The 20,078-nt window shown below is 41.9% G+C and overlaps 1 protein-coding gene across 1 annotated transcript; it reads right to left on the bottom strand.

Moving 5' to 3' along the window:
• Positions 1 to 12,141: 12,141 nt before the first annotated feature.
• Positions 12,142 to 19,114, bottom strand: LOC118559439 (interferon-induced protein 44-like). Its single transcript, XM_036130159.1, has 9 exons — positions 18,850 to 19,114; positions 18,530 to 18,547; positions 18,304 to 18,321; positions 18,073 to 18,106; positions 15,667 to 15,868; positions 14,805 to 14,957; positions 14,488 to 14,656; positions 12,717 to 12,817; positions 12,142 to 12,618 (listed from the first exon to the last, which is right to left on the bottom strand). Exons 1-9 carry the CDS (start codon positions 18,875 to 18,877, stop codon positions 12,457 to 12,459), a joined length of 885 nt encoding a protein of 294 aa, XP_035986052.1. The 5' UTR covers positions 18,878 to 19,114; the 3' UTR covers positions 12,142 to 12,456.
• Between the last annotated feature and the right edge of the window lie 964 nt (positions 19,115 to 20,078).

The raw sequence follows: 20,078 nt of genomic DNA, 5'->3' as shown, positions 1-20,078 counted from the left end.
GCTGGTTGACCTCTGATGAACTGTAAAAACATTTCTTTATACCTTTAAAACGATAGCGGCACAAACGAAAATTTTTGCTGCACAAACCAGCACAAACGTAGCACAAACGTTTGACACCAATTTTGTCTGAATTGAAGAAGGTGGGGGGAGCCAACTTCACTCAGGTAAGGATCAGAACAAAGCAGAGTTCCCTTCTGCCTGAAGTAACCCAAGTTTCTTCAGTTTAGCAGTTTTCCTGCTTGGTTCTGCTCCTTGTGCTTCTAGCTGTCTAGCTAACCCTCCTAGCTGTCTAGCTAACTCTCCTAGCGTCCATGTTTACTCCAGTGTTGACTTCAATGCTGACGTTTCAAACAGAAATGAATAGCACTGCTTCCAGCTCGCTCTCGCTTGCTTCTTTGTCTCTTCTTGTAATTGTTTGGTAATCAGACTGAATTGCCATCCCGCACTACCGACACCGATGGTGACCACAGCCGAGCCGCGCCGGCTTCTCTCTGAAGGCTATTTGTATGACCAAGCGACCCGCCCCTCTCCAGCTGTAATTGGCTAGCATGTTGTTTTCAGTCGTTGATTTGATTGGTTGAATTGTTTGATTGACACATCAAAGATAGTACTAATAGAACGATGGCCACTCCGAGGTTAAAAAAGAAAAAAAAAGTACAGCTTCCGCCCAATGCCCGCCCGCTCTAAAAAAAATAATTTCGGTCTCCAAAAGGGGGTGTGCGCGCCCCCCCGCGCCCCCGCCTGTATCCGCCACTGGATATTAGCACACCTAAAGAGGGAGGGAGGGTGCAGAAGGGAACTCTTGTCCGGCTTGGTAACACCAAGGGGGCTTGAGGGGAGTGCCACAGCAAAATCTGAGCGAAGAGGTTCCAGGACTTGACTTGAGACTTCAGAACTCTGAAGAGCGTCCAGAGGGTGATCCAGTGCATGAAGCGATCTGTGAGAAACAGGAAACATGATTTAGCGCTGGGAACAGGTAAACTGTGTAGACAGTGGCCACTGAAGCATACCACAATGGGTTAACATTCTGGCGTCCTTCTGCTGCCTTCAACCTTCTTTTAAGCTCCAGCCCGGAGCTGCCGAACGAGCTGCAGGTGCGCACCACGTCCATCTTTCAAACTGCAATCACCTGTGAATGAGGGAGAGAAGAGAGAGCAGACAGCGCTGGCAGAGAGCTGCACAGCACTGGCTGCAGAATCCTGACAATCCGGATATGCAATTTCTGACATACCACAGTTTTTTATGTGTCCTATCATGCAGTTCAGCACTAAGAATGCAAAAGAGAGCCCAATAGATTTATTTCCACTAGTGGAGCATCACTGCTTTCACTATAATGCTGCCCTAGTTATATATGCAAATTATTGGATATTATTTTGGGGTTATTTCAAATTTAATGGACACAGAAATGGAAAGCTGAAAGAAAGAGAAAGTGATGAGGCAAAACGTCAAAAGGGAGTGTTATGAATTGGGATTGATGAACCCGAACTCAACCACACACAGAGCTTCGATTAAGAGTTTTATTGAAGATTGATGGATAGTGGAGGATGAAAACCATCAGTCTTTATCGGGCTGAACCAGGTGCATGGTGATGGTAGGAGCAGATGGACCGGAGCGAACTGGAGGACTGTGGGTGCTGCGCTGTGGAGCCAGGATGCCTTCAGAGAAGGCGGGAGAGCGCTGGGGTTGGGAATGAGCCAGCACCACAGCAGGGAGAGTCACAGACAGGCAGACGTAGCAAGCACAACCAGGCAGACGAAGGAAGAACTGGCAGGCAGACGTGGGAAGCACAGGCTGGCAGACGAAGGAAGCACATGCTGGCAGACGAAGGAAGCACAGGCTGGCAGACGAAGGAAGCACAGGCTGGCAGACAAAGGAAGCACAGGCTGGCAGACGAAGCGAGCACATGCAGGACGAGGTTCGAGTGAAGCAGTGGTGAGGAAGGTGGTGAGGAAGGCGGCGAGGGACGAAAGCTGGTGCATGCGGGAAGGCAGCAGGAAGGAGAGTGACAAGAGGAGCTCTAGAGTGGTTGTGAGCTGATGATCCGGCGGGGAAGAGCTGACTGAGGTGAACTTAAGTAGGAGTGTTGACAGGTAAAACCAGTCCAGCTTAATTAGTAACGGCAGTTGGCAGGTGCAGGCAGTTGGCAGGTGCAGGCAGTTGGCAGGTGCACCCCATGCACAGTGGCGCAATGGGTAGTGCTGTTGCCTTGCAGCAAGAAGTCCAACCCTGGGTCTTTCTGCATGGAGTTTGCATGTTTTCCCTGTGCATACGTGGGTTCTCTCCAGGTATTCTGGCTTCCTCCCACAGTCCAAAAACATGACGGTTAATTGACCTCTCTAAATTGTCCTTAGGTGTGAGTGTGTGCGTGAATGGTTGTTTGTTCTGTCTGTCTATGTGTTGCCCTGCGACAGACTGGCGACCTGTCCAGGGTGTACCCCGCCTCTCGCCCAGTGAACGCTAGAGTTGGCACCAGCAAACCCCCGTGACCTCATGAGGGATTAAGCAGGTCAGAAAATGGATGGACGGGCAGTTGGCAGGAATCAGGGGTGGAGTGAGGAACTGGACTGAATGAATGGAGGAAGGATCTGGAACTGTCCACGGTGAGACAGGCACAAACTGAACCCTGACAGGAGAAAATGTGACAAAAATAGAACAGAGAAAAAACAGAATGCAAGATAACGTCCTCAGAGTTTGATTTTACACCTGCAGAGAGATATGGAAAGAACACCACAAATTTATAAAAGGCACTAACAGCCAGCACCTTTGATAATATCACCCAAAATACTCAGTTTTGTTTTATATAAGATGTATTTAATGACAACTACAGCTAATTATATGAAAGTGTATCTCTAAAAACCTAGATACAAGCGCCTGTGGGTGTTGGAGAGTGTGCTTGTATGTGTAAGGTTTATCCATAAGAAAAATGCTTAATAGTGGTTGTGAGGAGCCAAAGACCTGTCCCCCAGGGCGCAGATGCAGACCTTGGGGAGATCAAAACCCTTGACATTCAAAAGGGGCCCCCAGAGCACAGGAGCCCAAGTAAGAACAACACCGGGATAGCTGGTTCCCCCTTTGCAGAGAAAAGCAGAGAACACCCCTCCCCCAGCAGCCACAGTGCCAAAGCCCCCCAGGGTTGCAGTGACAAGCCCGCAGCAGGCTTTACTAGAGTGCATCCAGCCATGGGCCCAGAGACCTGATCTTCAAGAAGGCAAAAAGAAAAATAAACTATATTTCAACATATTTAATCTAAAAGGCAAAGGGAAGTTTACAGCTTCAGTACTGGATTCTCATACAAAAACAATGTGAGATGGGCAGATTTCCGGACACGGAAAGAGAGAGAGCCCCATTCTCAGTTACGTCAGCTTATATAGATGAGATGGATTGGTCGATTCCCCCATGTTGTCTTCTGGGAATCATGTCACCATTAGACTGAGAGCTTGGCTCCAGGGATATCCACTTCCAGTGATAACAGACAATTTGTTTATGCATGCCACAGGTCCTTGGCTTCATGAATTCTTTGCAGCCCCCACCTCTGTTATCTCATAATCCATAACGGTCCCCCTGTTGATGTGCTCAAAAGACAGCACAAAGACAGCAGTTCTGGAAAATGGGCTTGACAAACATCAATGGAAACATTTATCAACAATCAGTATGAACAATTCACTGTTCACCATTTATCATTCAAGACCACGATCTTAGCATCTATCTACAATCTAGGGTGAAACTAGTTAAGTAAGGCCTGTTTTAGATTACTATGTGTACATCATTTTAGTTTCACATTAGACTAGGTAAGCTAAGCCTGTTTACTATCCATCCATCCATCCATCCATCCATCCATTTTCTGACCTGCTTATTCCCTCATAGGTTCGCAGGGGGTGCTGGTGCCTATCTCCAGCGCTCACTCCGTCTACTCTTCTCCCACTCCGAAAAACCTCCAACTTGGTCCTCCATTCACCATTTCCATGGATAAACATCCATCACTTCCATACCTTACAATTTCAAGAGTACCAGTACGGGTTGTTACAGGGCAGGCAGGGCCTTTCACCAACAGAAAACACCATCCCCTCTAAGACACTGTAAAAACTGATGAGACCCTCAGGGAAATCCCGTTCACAGCCAAACTGAGTGAGAAGAACCCATATTGAATCTAAAAAATATCATTACCAAGTATTTTAAGGACCCTTGGTGCCAATCAGATCCTGGTTCTTCTTATGTCAAAGCAAAAACATTGCATAAACCGTAGGTCTCAGTGTGTGGGTCTGAAGCAGACCATTTCCATTCTTTATCATATAACCATAATGATCAACATAATGCAACATCACAGTATGACTATCATAACACACAAAATCAATCAGGATCATGTAAGTCAGTAGAATAGGGCAGTTTATGGTGGCCCAGAGGTATCACCGCTAATTTAAAAGCCGCAACACAATTACAACAGCCGCAACACAAATACAACAGACGCAACACAATTACAACAGCCGCAACACAAATACAACAGCCAGAACAGAACTAAGGCATGCTCTATATTTTATATCAAGAAAAGATGTTTTTTTCTTTTCCCAGTGTTCATGTTTTGTCAGCAAGCATTCGCATGCCCATGCTCTTGCTGCCCATGACGCCATTGCTACGCTTTGCGATTTGCTCTTCATTGTGCTTCTTGCACATAAAGTGAATCCTCCCTGTCACAATTTTTTTCACAATTGTTTCTTTGATCCCGCAGCAAACAAGCAGGTTGAAATCCGCAGGAACTTCTTTCGATGATTCAATCAGGTGGCTCATGATGTTAAAACTGAACGCAGTCAAAATTACATTTCTCTGGCCTCTGATGTGTTTCTCCAGTGTGCTGATCATGGAGAAAACCTTCTCTGTCACCTTGAAGAGAGATCCGGGCTTGAACTCTTTGAGGGTGGTGAGGTGGTCAAACTTGCTGTCACAATTTGCAGTGACAGCTGCTTTACAGCCAGGACAGGCATTGTGAATGACACCTCTCACACAATAGCCTGAGAGGTGAAACAGCGAATCCTGTTCTGATGGCGAAAGTTCTTCTACTATCTCGCCTTCGACAGGTGAAGTATTCTCCTGCTTAGGAGTAGGAGCTGGAACAGAGATAAACTCTGCCAGAAACTCTGCGTCACTCTCATCGTATGAGGTTGTTTTAGGCATCTTCAAGTACTGTGCCATACAGATGAGTTTCAAAATTCTCTTGAATTCAAGGGCAGTCGCTGTTGGCTGGTGCGACCGAACAACAGAGAATAAATTCTCTAAACAATCCTGTGATGCCCTTGCAGTTAGGAAGAACTTCAAGCCACTGGAGAGGAGTTCTTCCGCCATCTCAATCGTGGAAGTGGTTGTAAGCCTTACACCAGCTTGAATGGGCTTCCAGGCCCCATTCCCAATACTGAGGCCATGGAAAAGCTGTAGGACCATCTTCAGGAAGTCCATAGCCTCAACGTACTTGGTTTCGTTCATCTTGCTGAGAGCAAGCAGAGGTTGATGACTGGTCATCAGCTGGAACCATTTGTCCATTGTCTCGATGAACCATGCCGTTGTTCGTGTAGTTTCATATTGTTTGCCATTGTCCACAAGATAATGAAGAGCAGCACTCACGTCGTGACTCACATGTCTGGCATTCCCAACTTTCATTTTTTTGAAGTGCGATGGAGAGAGCAGTTCTGCAGTGAGTTTGGGAGCCAATTTCAAGTCTGAGGACTGGAATTCCGCCAACTTACGAACAGGCTCATAACTCACTGTGGGGGATTTAAGGTTGAAAGTTGACTCTATGTCATCTGGCACAGTGAAGATGTTGGAGTTCACCAAGCTGGCATTGACGTTCTTGTACAGGTGAGGCACATCTGCCAGAAAGTACAAGTTCTTGTCAGGCACAAGTGGATGAGCGATCTTATTTCTTAGTTCTTTGCGGGTGCTTACTATGCCAAAGGCATTCCACATTGCACGATTTCCACTCCCCATATCAGAAGTGACGGCCATCACATACAATCCGATTTTGGCAGCCATTGCTATGATCTCAGTCACAATGTCTTTCAGCACTGAACCATTAATGCCAATACCCGTGAAATGGTAGACAGCAGACAGAAAGAAAAAAACTTCAATAACGGAAATACACTTCGAAATGGATGGGTGGATGGATGGATGGATTGTTCCACTTACAACTTATATCCTCAAGCAACTGCAAGTCATGATTTGCTGCATTAAGCTCATCACATGCAACTGGACCTGGATCTTGTACAGGGGTGCAGTATGAGTGTTCAGGCAGGTGAGTTTTCTTCAATGATGGCTGCCCTTTGGCATTGGATGGTGCAGAACGCTTCTTTGGTGGTGGGCGAGGTGTCTTTGGTGTGCGATGGTGGAAGATGGAGGGCAGTGCTGTCTTCTTCAAGGGACGTTTCCCATCTGTACGATTCTGCTCGAACTGGTACTCATCAAAATGAGACTGCAATAGAAATTTTTAGCAATAAATTCCATGATTATACACAATGATTAGGAATAGTGACTCTGGAACTCAATTTCATAGCAGTGGCAGTACTTATACGGAATAAATTTAGTTTTATCGAGATCATTATGACCCTTAAACTGATTACAGTGTCTGTCTTTAAAAAGAAAATACAACAGCACTGGCTGAGTGGTAAATGTACTAGTAGTAGACTACTATAGTAGGCCACAAGTATTTAATATTCACCCAGATTTGGCCTACTTAGTGCACATTAGTGTGGTCCATATGAAAATTTCATAAGAAAATTTCACATAAAAAATGGTACATTTAAGTTTCATATTTCATATAAAAAAAGTGACATGAAAAAAATATGAAAACATGAAATTTTGAAGGAGAGATCACTAATTGCACATTTATGAATAATTTGGGTCAAAAATCATCTCTGTCCAGTTTTAGCACATAAGCGCTTTGCAATTTAGGTACTTTTTTAGGCCGTCACAGAACCATATAAACAGGTGTAAAATATGATGGTTGTAAGGTTATAATAAGAGCAAGTAATTAATATGACAAAGTTGATTGGGGGGGGGGGGGGGTGAGAGAGAGAGAGAGACAAGCGCGCATGACCGGCTTAGTGGTTGGGGACTGGCGGGGAGAGACAAGCTTTGCGCGTTTTTTTTTTAAAAATATTAATATTAATAAATTAATATTAATAAACTTAGCGCTGCGGGAAACCCTGAATTCAGAAAAAAAAGCCCACATACCTCACACAAGCGAGAGTTTGTTGTAGGTGTCCAAGTTTTGTTCGTCTCTTGGTCCAAGCGACGGACTCGGTTGATCCCCAATAAACGCCGCTCTTCATCGCTTGGAAAACAGAACATCCGCGTCCCTTTATCAGTGCTGTTGCTGCAGCCGTGGTCACACCCTGGCCTGGTGGCTTATTTTCGAAATAAAGAAATAAAAATAAAAGAAATCGGTCGCTCGCAGTGTTGTAAACGCGCTGAGCTTAGCTGAGCCTAGACCCAAAATGGCCGCAGGAGATCACGTGACCCGAAAAAAGCGGAACGCCCATGACGCAACTTACATTTAAGGGACTTTAGGTTATTCTAGTGTCTCTACTGTATCAGGATAATTAATCCTAGTTCTCTGGCTCCTTCTTCCACAGCTTCTTCAGTTTTCTTCTCCTGTTTGTAGGGGATGATTGACTGGGTGGCAATGTGTGTTTGGTTGTGGCTCAGGCAATCAGCAGCTCACTTTTCATTTCCCCTTAATAAGCTGTTCCTTTAAGATGGTTTGGCAAAACACAAGGCTTCATTTGCTGTTCTAAAACAGAAACATCCATCCATCTGTTTTCTAACACGTCTATCCCTTGTGGGGTCGCGAGGAGTGCTGGTGCCTATCTCCAGCAGTCAATGGACGAGAGACGGGGTACACCCTGGACAGGTCGACGGTCTATCGCAGGGCAACACATAGACAGACAGGACAAACAACCATTCTCACACACACTCACACCTAAGGAGAATTTAGAGAGGCCAATTAACTTACCAGTCATGTCTTTGGACTATGGGAGGAAGCCAGAGTACCCAGAGAGAACTCAAACACACACAGGGAGGATGTGCAAACTCCATGCAAAAAGAGCCAGGGCAAGGGTAGTTGAACCTAGGGCCTTCTTGCTGTGTGGCAACAGTGTTACCCACTTTCCACTGTGCAGACCAAAACAGAAACAAAAAAATTTAATTAGTGTTCTTACTAGGCTCCTCATTCTTTCATCATTTATTCAAACCTTCTTTGAAGAATTTTCACATCCAGATAATCCTGTTCACAATTACTTAGCTCTTATCTGCACTTTAATCATTGCTTGTAAGTAATCTAAATGTCTAAATGTAATGTTCATCAGTTTTTCTCAGTATTTCTTAACAGAAATCCACCAAGGTGTGTCTCACCTTCCGGTGTCTGACAGTTGAACGTTTTCTGTAACATATTTGTTTGTGATCCATCTCATTCCACAGATGTTTCTACTCATTACTATGTGTGCTATGTTTCTGTGAAATCTTCTGCTGAACCAGTTATAAAATACTTTAATTGTGTGTTTTTAAAAACCAAAACAGTAACCCTCTACGTTTTTTGAATATTTATTAATATTTGTTTATTTTCAGAAATGTATTTTAGTTTAATCAAAAGCATTTCTACATATTCAGTCTTATTTTGAAAATCTCAGCTGAATAAAAGGAAGTCATTACATGTCTAAGAGCGTTACTAAGTCATCGTTGGTTGATATTAAGGAATTAGGCATAGCCAAGGGATGAGAGAGGAAGTACATTTTTTTAATCAGTGTAAGCTTGACTGTGCATCAAAGTGAAAGGACTTCCAATTGAAAGCAGATGACACTTCTTTTGCCTGAAGTGTACTTCTATTTTAACCCCTTTAATTGCATATTTTATTAATCTCTGTTGGGTTCAACGGACAGTTTAACCCCCCCCCCCCACACACACACACACACACACACACATACACACACACACACACCGTATGAATGGGTTTGAAACAACATTGATCTCATCCTGTGAACAGTAACTGTTGAAATTCATATGGGCCTGCTCCTGCTTTTTTCTGAAGGCCCGTCTTACCCCGGTTTAAGATTTGATAGTAAAGGAGAAACAGATTATCAGAGGCAAACATTTAAAATATGCATATTTATTTCATTTGAAATTCCAGAGACAAAGAAAAACTTACAAGCTTATTCTACCCATGTCCTTCTCCCAGGCATTGCAGCTTCTTTGTCTAATTAAAGGTTCGCAAAGACATCCTTTTATCGCACCAACTAACCCCTCCCGATTAGGTTAGGGGTTGTGGGCGCAGAGACTGTGTCTCTAGGTTCTATCTGTTCTCAAAACAAAGAGCCTCTTCTCTCAAGGTTTCCATGCAGTACGGCTGATTTAGTACCCAAAATGTCCTATCAGGGGTCAAGCCAAATGACCTCGAGAACCATAAAATAGTTTTAAAAACTTAAAACAAACATCCTGTGAGCTGTGTGTTTTCTGCCTCAGAGGAGAGACACAGTTTAGAGGCCAGGAGTACCTTTTATTATTCTCCATACAAATGCCTGATTAAGACTTGAAAGCTGTTTCATACACGTAACATTTATTTAATTGATAATGCACACACAATTTAACTATTAACATTGTCTAATTCAGTAATTTATTAAGTATCCATTTCTCAGCTCTGATGCGTCTAGTTTGATCCTGCAGAAAGAAGAAAGAATTAACCAGACAGTACTCAGATAGTGTGATTCTCCTACATTTCCATTTATTCATCATTATTATTATTATTATTATTATTATTATTATTATTATTATTATTATTATTATTATTATTATTATTATCCCCACAGTTCTCCCAAGCTAGGTCACAGTGTTTGTGAAAGTTCATCACCCAGTGACTCTTAATGTCTTATATTACGTTTGTGCACTGAATCTTGTCCCAGAAGATTAATCATGTCAATAAAATAATTGTTTTGTTCAAACCTAGAATTGCCTTTTTCATTTCACTATCATTTACTGTCTATCAAGTTGTGTAATTGCTCCTAAACCTTTAAATATTAATCACCTGTATTTAAACTTCAACCCCTCTCTGTGTCTGTATGTCTAAACAGGAAAACTGGATATTTGTTTTTTGTGCATGGGCATGGTCAGGACAAGTTTTTCTCTGATGCTTCTTCTTTTGGCAATCCCAGCAAACCCCAAAAAATGTTTACAGTTAATGTTAGGTTTCAGGTAATCCCTGTGGGACCACCTTGTTGTCTCCTGTGTCCCACCTGGTCCCAAGTTTCCTGGCAATCAAATCACCTTCACTGCTTGTTATAAGTTCATAACAGTTTCAAACTACAGCAGCTTGTCCTGGGTGTCTCCAAACCCCCTATGAAATGTCTCTTCACATCATCCTCTTGGAGCAGCCACGTCCGCGTCTTCTCACCAGGCTGAACTATGAAGCAGAGTTGTGAGCACCGGACATCACCTCAGGTCTTGTTAAGCTGGGTTCCCTGAACACCAGCCCATCCAGGTCATGTTTGTGAAACTGTGCAGTTCAAGTCCAACATCTGTAAAGCAAAACACCCATGCATAGTCCTGTTTAAACTGTTCTCTTCATAGAAAGAGCTCCAATGTTGGGTGCCATTGCAGTTTTAATGTTCCTCAGAGTGAACCGTCACACATCAATTTCTTCTTCTTTTATTATCACCTTGCGCCCAGGAGTCACTCTTCTATCCTGACCAGATCCAAAAATGTCCAACAAATCTAAATGGCTTTATATCTTTTTATTAGTGTGGGTAAGAGGACAATCTTTAAATAATCCTGCCTTAAAAGACCACTTGGCAAAGAGTTGATTAAAGTCAATAATATGTTTATTATTTCATAGGGATGTGTTAACATCTGGTTAAAAAAAAAACTATTTGGTTATTCGTGTCTGAGCAGAGGGATATTAAATCCTATGAAACCTTGCATGTGACTGCGTGTAATTCAACCTCCTCCTGCATTTCTTTTATAATTTTTTGCTGTCGTTTTAACTCTCAAGCTACCGTTGTAAGTTAACACAATGAGTCATTATGCTAATTTTGCAGTTTTATCCATGCAAGCCTGTAACCTTTGTGGTGATTCATTGACACCTGCCGTTGTGGCAGATTTAAGCAACATCTTAATTACTTAATCTTAATTACATCTTAATTAATTTCTACTTACTTAAAGATTTCTAGTAAATCCAATTTCTGCAATGTCTTCTTTGCAGCTAGTGTAGAGTTGGTGCTTGCACTGTAACATTAACGTCAACCTCTTCACTATTTATTGTTTATTTATTGATATTTATATTTCTCAAAGCTTCTGGATTGCATTTATTTTTCTTACACATTTTTTAAAGTGTAGATGGCTTTGCCATATTTCGTTCCATCTACTGGAAGTTAAAATTATACGGGTGCCTATTGAAACAAAAATATTTTAATTAGTTTTTACTCTTCAACCCCCTCCTCAAAGGACTTCCTAACTTAGTAGTGGTGTAATGATGAAACAGAATTTAAAAATGTGTCCTTTGGCAAAACATTTCACCTGCCTTGCCTTCTGCCAGTTGTCAGAGGGCCCTGTGGTGCCAATTGTACAATAGTGTCAGGCTGCCCAGGTCAACTGAGGCCACAGTGTACTTCACCACCATGAGGATGTGAATTTGTAAGTGAATGGGTGAATAACTGAATGTAATGTAATGATCTTTTGGCCTCAGGACTTAAAAGTGCTTTTAAAATACAGGTAATTTACCATAAGTATGACTAGTTTGGAAAGACAGTGTGCTGAATTATTTTTCAGTTTCTCTTCGCAAATTTAGAATGAAATATCAATTTTTTTTGTTTATACTAAACTATTTGGGGAGGTAAACTTGAGTGCAAGCTTTCCTATTTCTCTTATGTTTCCACCCTTAATACCAATCAGACTGTAGACATAGCTGAAAACTGTTTCAATATTTTTACTCATGACCACTTTAAATTAGTATTTTTGAAATGGTGGTCTAACTTTGCTTTTTTTATTAACTTTTGTGTGAATTAACATATAACCACAGGTGCAGGATTTTCTGTTCTTATAACTGTAGCAAGCCATTTGATTATTTATTCATGTGTTCTAACTAGTACAAATTTGTATTCTTGACACCATGGCTTGCCATACATAACATAAAAGAGAGATTTACTTCCTGTATAGTCAACAAGCACCTGCACTGCGCATGCCAACAAATTTCTGATTTGTCAACATTACAGTTACAATGTGATATTTTTTTTCCTTTGAGTATTCAATTATCATTTTACCAAATATTTCCTTTTATGGCACTCGTGGCTTTTATTCAACATAAACAGATAGGCAACAGGCAGAGAGAGATGCATGGATGACATGCTGCAAATGTTGGGAATCAAATCCGACATTCCAAATCAAATGCAGATGATTTCTATGTATATCTAAACACACTGTTCTATGGCTTTACAGTTTTGCAGCGTAGTCGTCTCCGAAGTCAATCATTGGTGTCAGTGCACTCAGGATTAGAGTGTCAACATCCTGATTGAGCTGAATCTCTTTACTGTAGTTCTTCACAGGGAGAATGCAGTTCATTGGAATCCCCAGGCTGGAGCTGAAGTCACCCATCTATATTTTAGAAAAAGCATTTGATACTGAATCACATGTTATGTTTTTGTTTTGTTTGTATTTTTCTCTTGTCTGGAATTAACCTTTCTACAACTCACCTTCTTCTTTAAATGTTTGCTCTTGTAGACGTTTCTCAGGTTTTTTTCCGTTTCACTGCAGGCTTCATCAATGTGGGTGAGAATCGCCAACTGAGGAATACCTGTGGAAGCAGAGGTTTGCTTTGAGTGTGTCATTTATTATTGCCAATACATGTGTTTTAACCTCTTAAGCCCAGAGGGGTTTATTTCCTCATGAAATTACATACCTGATATGTATAAAGTACAGTTACACTGCTATAAAGGGTAAATACAAACTTTTGGTATCTGTGTAAAGCCAAGGCATTAAAGAATACTTTTCAAGTGGAATCACTAATGCATATGTCACTGTCTGATTTGTAGGTGATCAAAAAACAAAAAAATCCAATTTGTTAAGCCTCGCCTAAATACAGTAAACACTCCAAAACACCATGATAGCACAGTTGACAGTATAGGAGAAACCTCTGCCATTCTGTATCCACATATTGACAATAACTGCAGCTACTATGGACTGAATCAGCTGAAACATATATTTTAGTGAGCAGATTTCCTAGTTGGACCCGCAATTTTGGCATAATTTAACAAAGGGTGCCATAACTGCGCCAGATGTATTTTTTAACTCATGAAAAGAAATCTGGTCAAATAAAACTGAACCTCTCCTTAGTGGTAAAAGAACCACATAAACATCAACAGCCACAGTGCAGCACCAGGAAACAAGTTCTTTAGTTTTAGCTGCCAAACTCTGGTTGAGTTGATACAATTACCCTATGACATCTAGAGGGCAAGTAGCCAGATCATTAGGTGCCATATGAAAATACTGAACATGAGATGTTTGATAAAAAAATAAAAATAAAAAATAAGCGACTTACAGATTTTGGATTGCGCAGTACATTGTGGGTAATTTCCTTTTTTGAGTGACCAAACAAGATTCAAAGATGGTGGAGAGCAACAAAGAGAACTATGATTCGCTTCGAGACACCAACTGTCAAATGACACCATCTCTCCTCTGCAGGGACACTGTCTCAGTCTGAATCTGGGACACTAAAGTCAAACTTAGCTTAGCTTAAATATGTGGAAAGCCATAGTGAGCACAAAGACTGCTCAGCGGCACATTTCCCATCTGTCATCCACGGTGTCAGCAGTGTTGAGAGTTTGCTTAAGGTGCGCTTTTTAGAGACGGCTCAGAAAAACACGTTACCCCATGTAAAAAATTAATTAAACAGTTGTAGTGGCTGAAATAAATAGTGGGGAGGGGGGCAAATAGCACAGAATCGAAATGTGTGTGTCTGTGTGTGTGGTGGGATGGGGGGGGGGGGGGGTGGGGTTGGCGAGGGGGGCATGTTCCATCCGTTAAGCCCACGGTAAGGTGGGTTTTAGCATTTCTGTGCAGCAAAGCATTTTTCTGGGAGCGTCAGCCATGTTTAATGGACAGTTAAATGGCATCTTGTGTTTTAAAGTTCCGAAAAACCAAAAGTATTTGTTAAAACAATTAGGGACTTGTTCAGCTTTTTCCCCATAAATAATTCCAAGGAGGAGGCTTTCATGTTTTTAAAACATTTCTGACCTAATTTTATAGCATGATAAAATGGAAGTGGCTCTGTTCGTACCGGTACCAGTATGGGTGGGCTTAAGGGATTTTTACAAGTATCAAATTAATACTTCTCAAATAAGCTGTAAAGGAACAAATTTAAGAAGTAGAAACATTTATGAAATAAAAATAAAACATGTAGAAAACTTTTACTTTACAGTTACACTACTTTTCAGAACATCGGTTTTGTTTATTTGTGTTTCTTACCCAGTTCACTGGCTGCTTCTCTGATTTCCTTCATTTTCTGTAGAACAGAAGACTTCATCTGTGATGCATTAGCATCATGAATGCAAACCAGAACATGGACCCTGTCACTGACAGATGGGGAGGAGTTGTAGCAAGGATCACCAGCAGAAAGGGAAGATGAAGGATTGAACTGCAGGAAAAATCGTATATTACGTAAAATTAGTATGAACATATACTAGGCAAGGTTATTACAACTTTAATATCCAAGCCAATACGAACATACCATTTTAGGTGGCGGTTAAAGATAATTTAAAATGTAAAAATGATACTACTTGTACCTTATAACCCTCCTTCACATGTCCCTTTAAGGCCAGTTTGAGGTCATCTGCTCTGACTCCTCTTCCATCTCCATCCTCCAGACCCATGATATCGTTGAACACAAAGGGATAAAAGTTTCCTCTTCCTTCTTTCTGGATTTTATAGGCTACATACTAAGAGAAACATAAGGTCAGAAAAAAGATATTTATATTAACAGCGGACATATAGCAGCTAAAATATATTTTAAACAACTGGAATTGTTGCAAACTTGCTTGAAAACACATGATTTTCTAAATTTTAAACATAATTGTTTTATCAAAATAAAATTCTGAACAACGTGCTACTTTAATCTTGGTGAATTAGTTCATAACAAATATGTAACCACTAAAGGTGGTCGTGTATTTCCCTCCGTGTTACTATGGGGAGTTTTTATGAGATTGGAAAAGATCAATTATGAAAGAAGAAAAATAATTCAAGTCCAAATCGTTGAGGACAAATGTAAGTTGAAAAATGTTTTAACTTCTTTTTAAAGCCTGTCCTCCACTTCCTGGGTATATCCCTGTAGCCCCTATCTGACCCAACTAAATGGCGGAATAAGAGGCTTCTGCAGCACTTCAAGTCATGCTGGGGAGGTACCAAAATTATTTCAACAAGGAGTGTTGCAGCAGAGACCCATCCAAAACATGAATGAATGGGGACTAGAGCAGGTAATCTCTGCTCTAAACACCCACAAGCATACAGTGGATAGTAGGTGAATGTGTTATTACATTTATTTATTATTAACACAAAATTTTGGCTAACAATCCACCCAACCACGTGGAGATTGAGTAAAAAGTAAGGAACTCTGAAAATAAGCTTTTAAAACTAAAAAGTTATATTGACCTTCTTGGTGAAACTTTGATCAGCAGTTCTGGCACTGGTCAAAGCTTGATGGGTCATTCTCTCTTGGAAGACATTGTTGATAGAGTTGATGAAGCTGGACTTTCCCGCACCGACTGGTCCGTAGAGCAAAACTCTGATATGTTCTACCTCGTCATTTTGAGGCTGAAACCTCTTTAAGTAATGAAGAGCTTGCTTATTGCCTCTGTTAAAAAGGGAAAATTAAGTTAGTAAATTCAGATCATTGCTTTTTCCATAATAAATAGAGGTGGCAGTACTTCAGTGTCCTTGGCAAGACCCTGAATTCCAACTTTTCTGAATGGCGCTAACATGTATGGTTAAAAGTTTTTCAATTATTAAAATTAAATGGTAAATGTATTTATTAAAGTTTGTGTTATTTATGGAACTAAACCCAACTGTGAGTAAATAATGGTTTAGTTAATATTGAGAAAAAATATATAAAGAACCGTTTTCATTAGAGAAATTACATTTTTTTCACTGGGTGAAGGCTTGCCTTGCCATTAATTGTCAACCAAGTTGCGCCAAATGTGGAAAAATAAAGACTTGCGTCCAGGATAGTATGCTTCAGCCTGCATCTCCACATTAAAGATAGCTGCAATAGGCTGCCTTGTTACAACTCCCCACACCACAACAATGATGGACATATAAAGCTATAAAAGCAGGACCACGGTATCATTTTGTTAACTTTTTATTCTTTGCCTGGTCTTTGGCAAGTAAAGGCAAACCTGGGCTGTGTTTCAAAATGTGTCATTTAGTGATATTTGAGATATTTCAGGCTAACCTGATGACAATTTTTTTTGCCGATGTGTACCTGCCGCTTCGACTGCCGGTACACATCAGCTGCTTCCGGAGTCCCACAGGCCAAAAAAGCCCGATAGGACTTCTTCTTCAGCTTGACGGCTTCCCTCACCGCTGGTGTCCACCAGCGGGTTCGAGGGTTGCCGCCACGACATGCACCGACAACCTTGCGGCCACAGCTCCGACTAGCCGCCTCAGCAATAGAGGCGTGGAACATGGTCCATTCAGACTCAATGTCCCCCGCCTCCCTCGGGACGTGTTTAAAGTTCTCCCGGAGGTGGGAGTTAAAGCTCCGCCTCACAGGGGACTCTGCCAGACATTCCCAGCAAACCCTCACAGTGCGTTTGGGCCTGCCCGGTCGGACCGGCTTCCTCCCCCGCCATCGGAGCCAACTCACCACCAGGTAGTGGTCGGTGGAGAGCTCCGCCCCTCTCTTCACCCGAGTGTCCAAGACATGCGGCCGCAGGTCAGATGAAACGACAACAAAGTCGATCATTGAACTGCGACCTAGGGTGTCCTGGTGCCAAGAGCACATATGGACACCCTTATGCTTGAACATGGTGTTTGTGATGGACAATCCATGACGAGCACAGAAGTCCAACAACAAAACACCACTCGAGTTCAGATCAGGTGGGCCATTCCTCCCAACCACGCCCCTCCAGGTCCCACTGTCATTGCCCACGTGAGCGTTGAAGTCCCCCAGCAAAACGAGGGAGTCCCCAGGAGGGGCACTCTCCAGTACCCCTTCCAAGGACTCCAAAAAGGGTGGGTAATCTGAACTGCTGTTTGGCGCATAAGCGCAAACAACAGTCAGAACCCGTCCCCCCACACGAATGCGGAGGGAGGCCACCCTCTCGTTCACCGGGGAAAACCCCAACGTGCAGGCACCGAGATGGGGGGCAACAAGTATGCCAACCCCAGCTCGGCGCCTCTCACCATGGGCAACTCCAGAGTGGAAGAATGTCCAGCCCCTCTCAAGGAGACTGGTTCCGGAGCCAGAGCGGTGCGTCGAGGTGAGTCCGACTATCTCTAGTCGGAACCTCTCAACCTCGCGCACAAGCTCAGGCTCCTTCCCCACCAGAGAGGTGACATTCCACGTCCCAAGAGCCAGCTTCTGCAGCCGAGGATCGGAACGCCAAGGTCCCCGCCCTCCACTGCTACCCGTTACACATTGCACCCGACCCCTTTGGCCCCTCCGACAGTTGGTGAGCCCATCGGAAGGGGGACCCATGTCGCCTCTTCGGGCTGAGCCCGGCCGGGCTCCATGGGCAAAAGCCCGGCCACCAGACGCTCGCCAACGTGCCCCACCTCCAGGCCTGGCTCCAGAGTGGGGCCCCGGTGACCCGCGTCCGGGCGAGGGAACACGAGGTCCAATAATTGTATTCATCATAAGGGGCATTTTGGGCTGCACTTTGTCTGGTCCCTCACCTAGGACCTGTCTGCCTTGGGTGACCCTACTAGGGGCTTAAAGCCCCTGACAGCATAGCTCCTAGGATCATCGGGACACTCAAACCCCTCCACCACGGTAAGGTGGCAGCCCAGGGAGGGGTCAGTAATCATTTGAATGTTAATGATGCACATTTTACTCACCCCCAAGATATGTCTCTCCATGGAGTTTCTAAAACTATAAAGGAGAATTTATTGCAAAGTCTTTAAAAAAACATGCCTGTGTATTGCAACAGCAAAAATAATTTGCTTTTGAAAATTTTGGTAAATACATGAGCAACAAGAACGAATGAATCAGTAGTTAAAACAATTCAATTTTATTAAGTCAAGAAAACCACTTTTTGGTGTGAAAGCATGAATTTACGTTGTACTTACGCGGAGAGGGTTGTGGAGCTAAACACAAGCAAAGATACATTACTTAGGTCAACAGAATAATACATTTTGTACATTTTACATACTATATTAAAGTTAGAGAATTGTAAACACAAATGTTCCAAAATATATAATACATTGTGACAGTTGTGGTACATAAATCATGTTTAATTGTAAATTGGGGAGACAAAAACATTACAATTAATAATATGGAAGAATTATTACTTACGTGGGTCGGGCTGAGGAGCTGTACACAGTAAGACAGAAGGAATAGTTTGAGTACATTTTAAATAATTAGAAATCAAATCTAATTTTCATTATTGTACTTTTCAGACATAAACTAACAGTTAGACTCTAGTGTGCATTCATTATGATAATCAGGAAACCTGATTTCACTTTGTAGTTTTAAAAATATATTCAAAATAAGTTTAATCATTGGGGAAAGTAAACTTCTTGAAAATCTGCACTAGTATGTACAAATATTGAAATGTTGCAGTTAACAAATCTATGCATCTATGTCAGTGAAAACAACAAAGTATTTTTACTTACATGGTTTTGAAGACCCGCTCCCTCCCATGACTGTTTAAACAGAGCAAAATTCCTTTTTTACCTCTTTAAATTGTTTTCACTTTGAACAACCAAACAGTTATGACTTAATGAAATGAAATAAAGCAGAGAAATTTAAATTGTCCAAAATAATTTTTCAGTGCTCATTAAGTGCCTATACTTATTCTTCAACCATGTACTGCAGCTCTTTCTCTTTTACTGATTATACTGAAGGAAAATAAGAAAAGAGAAGATGTGCTGCAGCAGGGAGGATGCTGATACTGCTGAGTAACGAGGAGTGAAAGGCTTTTTATAGCTTGGGGTGTTTGACTTTGACTTTCACTTTCTTTGACCATGTGACTTACAAGAAGAGCACTCATTCACAGAAAGTAGTTTGACTCAAAAAAGTGAGTCAGGACAATAGTCCACTTTATGTTAACATTTAATTTCCAAGTAGCATAAAAAAGGAGCCTGTTGGGTTATTTAACTCAGCAAACACTTTTTGTCCTCAAATTTCCTCTACTTGAAATCTAAGCTTGTAAAATGTTGGAGACACATATAAAATGTATGTATACATTTGTTTGAGAAAAACTATTTTGCACAGATCATAAATTTTCTGAGATTGAAGGGGTAGTTTAGGGGGCATTTCTTGGCTGTGCATCTGTCTCGACCTGAGAGATGTTGTTCTGATACAGAAGGAGAGCTTGCATGCATTTTATTTATTTAAAAGGGACAATGTATTTATATAGTATACATACAAGTCTGAAGAAATACCAAAACATAAATAAATAAATACAGGCTTATAACCAGGGCTAATTTCCATCCTCTCTTCCCTGACGGGGCCAGGCCAGCTACACTTACACCTTCTATCTTTCCTGACTGATATCACAAGAATGTTGCACCTGAGTTTATAGCAATGCCATCTGCCGGCCCACTGACATCTGTTTCATGTGATGATTTTGCTGCAGCTTCTATTTCCTGCCCTGAGCTCTGAACTGCACACACAGATTCCTTCAGGTAGGCTACCATCTTCTGCTTCCCTGGGTCTAATTTGTTTTTGCCCATATCACAAAGTTTGAACTGGAGTGATTGTTTTTCAAGGCATTATACTCATTCTTCCAGCCTCACACCATCGTTCCCTGTTTTTTCTCGCTCATGAAGGATACACTAGTTTATTTGATGGTTTTATTTTTTTGTGCAATTCCATGTTCACTTATCCTTGATTGTTTATA

The sequence above is a fragment of the Fundulus heteroclitus genome, unplaced genomic scaffold (genome assembly GCF_011125445.2).
Source record: "Fundulus heteroclitus isolate FHET01 unplaced genomic scaffold, MU-UCD_Fhet_4.1 scaffold_284, whole genome shotgun sequence".
NCBI lineage: Eukaryota > Metazoa > Chordata > Actinopteri > Cyprinodontiformes > Fundulidae > Fundulus > Fundulus heteroclitus.
Note: the sequence above shows the minus strand (reverse complement) of the source record. Positions and strands in the feature narration are given on the sequence as shown.

What these genes read in the sequence shown, in the direction of transcription:
- LOC118559439 (XM_036130159.1), bottom strand. Translation starts at nt 18,877, where the DNA reads ATGGGAGGGAGCGGGTCTTCAAAACCAT. An exon ending in ATGTGAAGGAGGGTTATAAG is followed by an intron (nt 14,657 to 14,804) that starts GTACAAGTAGTA and finishes TTTTTCCTGCAG; the next exon opens with TTCAATCCTTCATCTTCCCT. An exon ending in AGAAGCAGCCAGTGAACTGG is followed by an intron (nt 12,818 to 14,487) that starts GTAAGAAACACA and finishes CTGCTTCCACAG; the next exon opens with GTATTCCTCAGTTGGCGATT.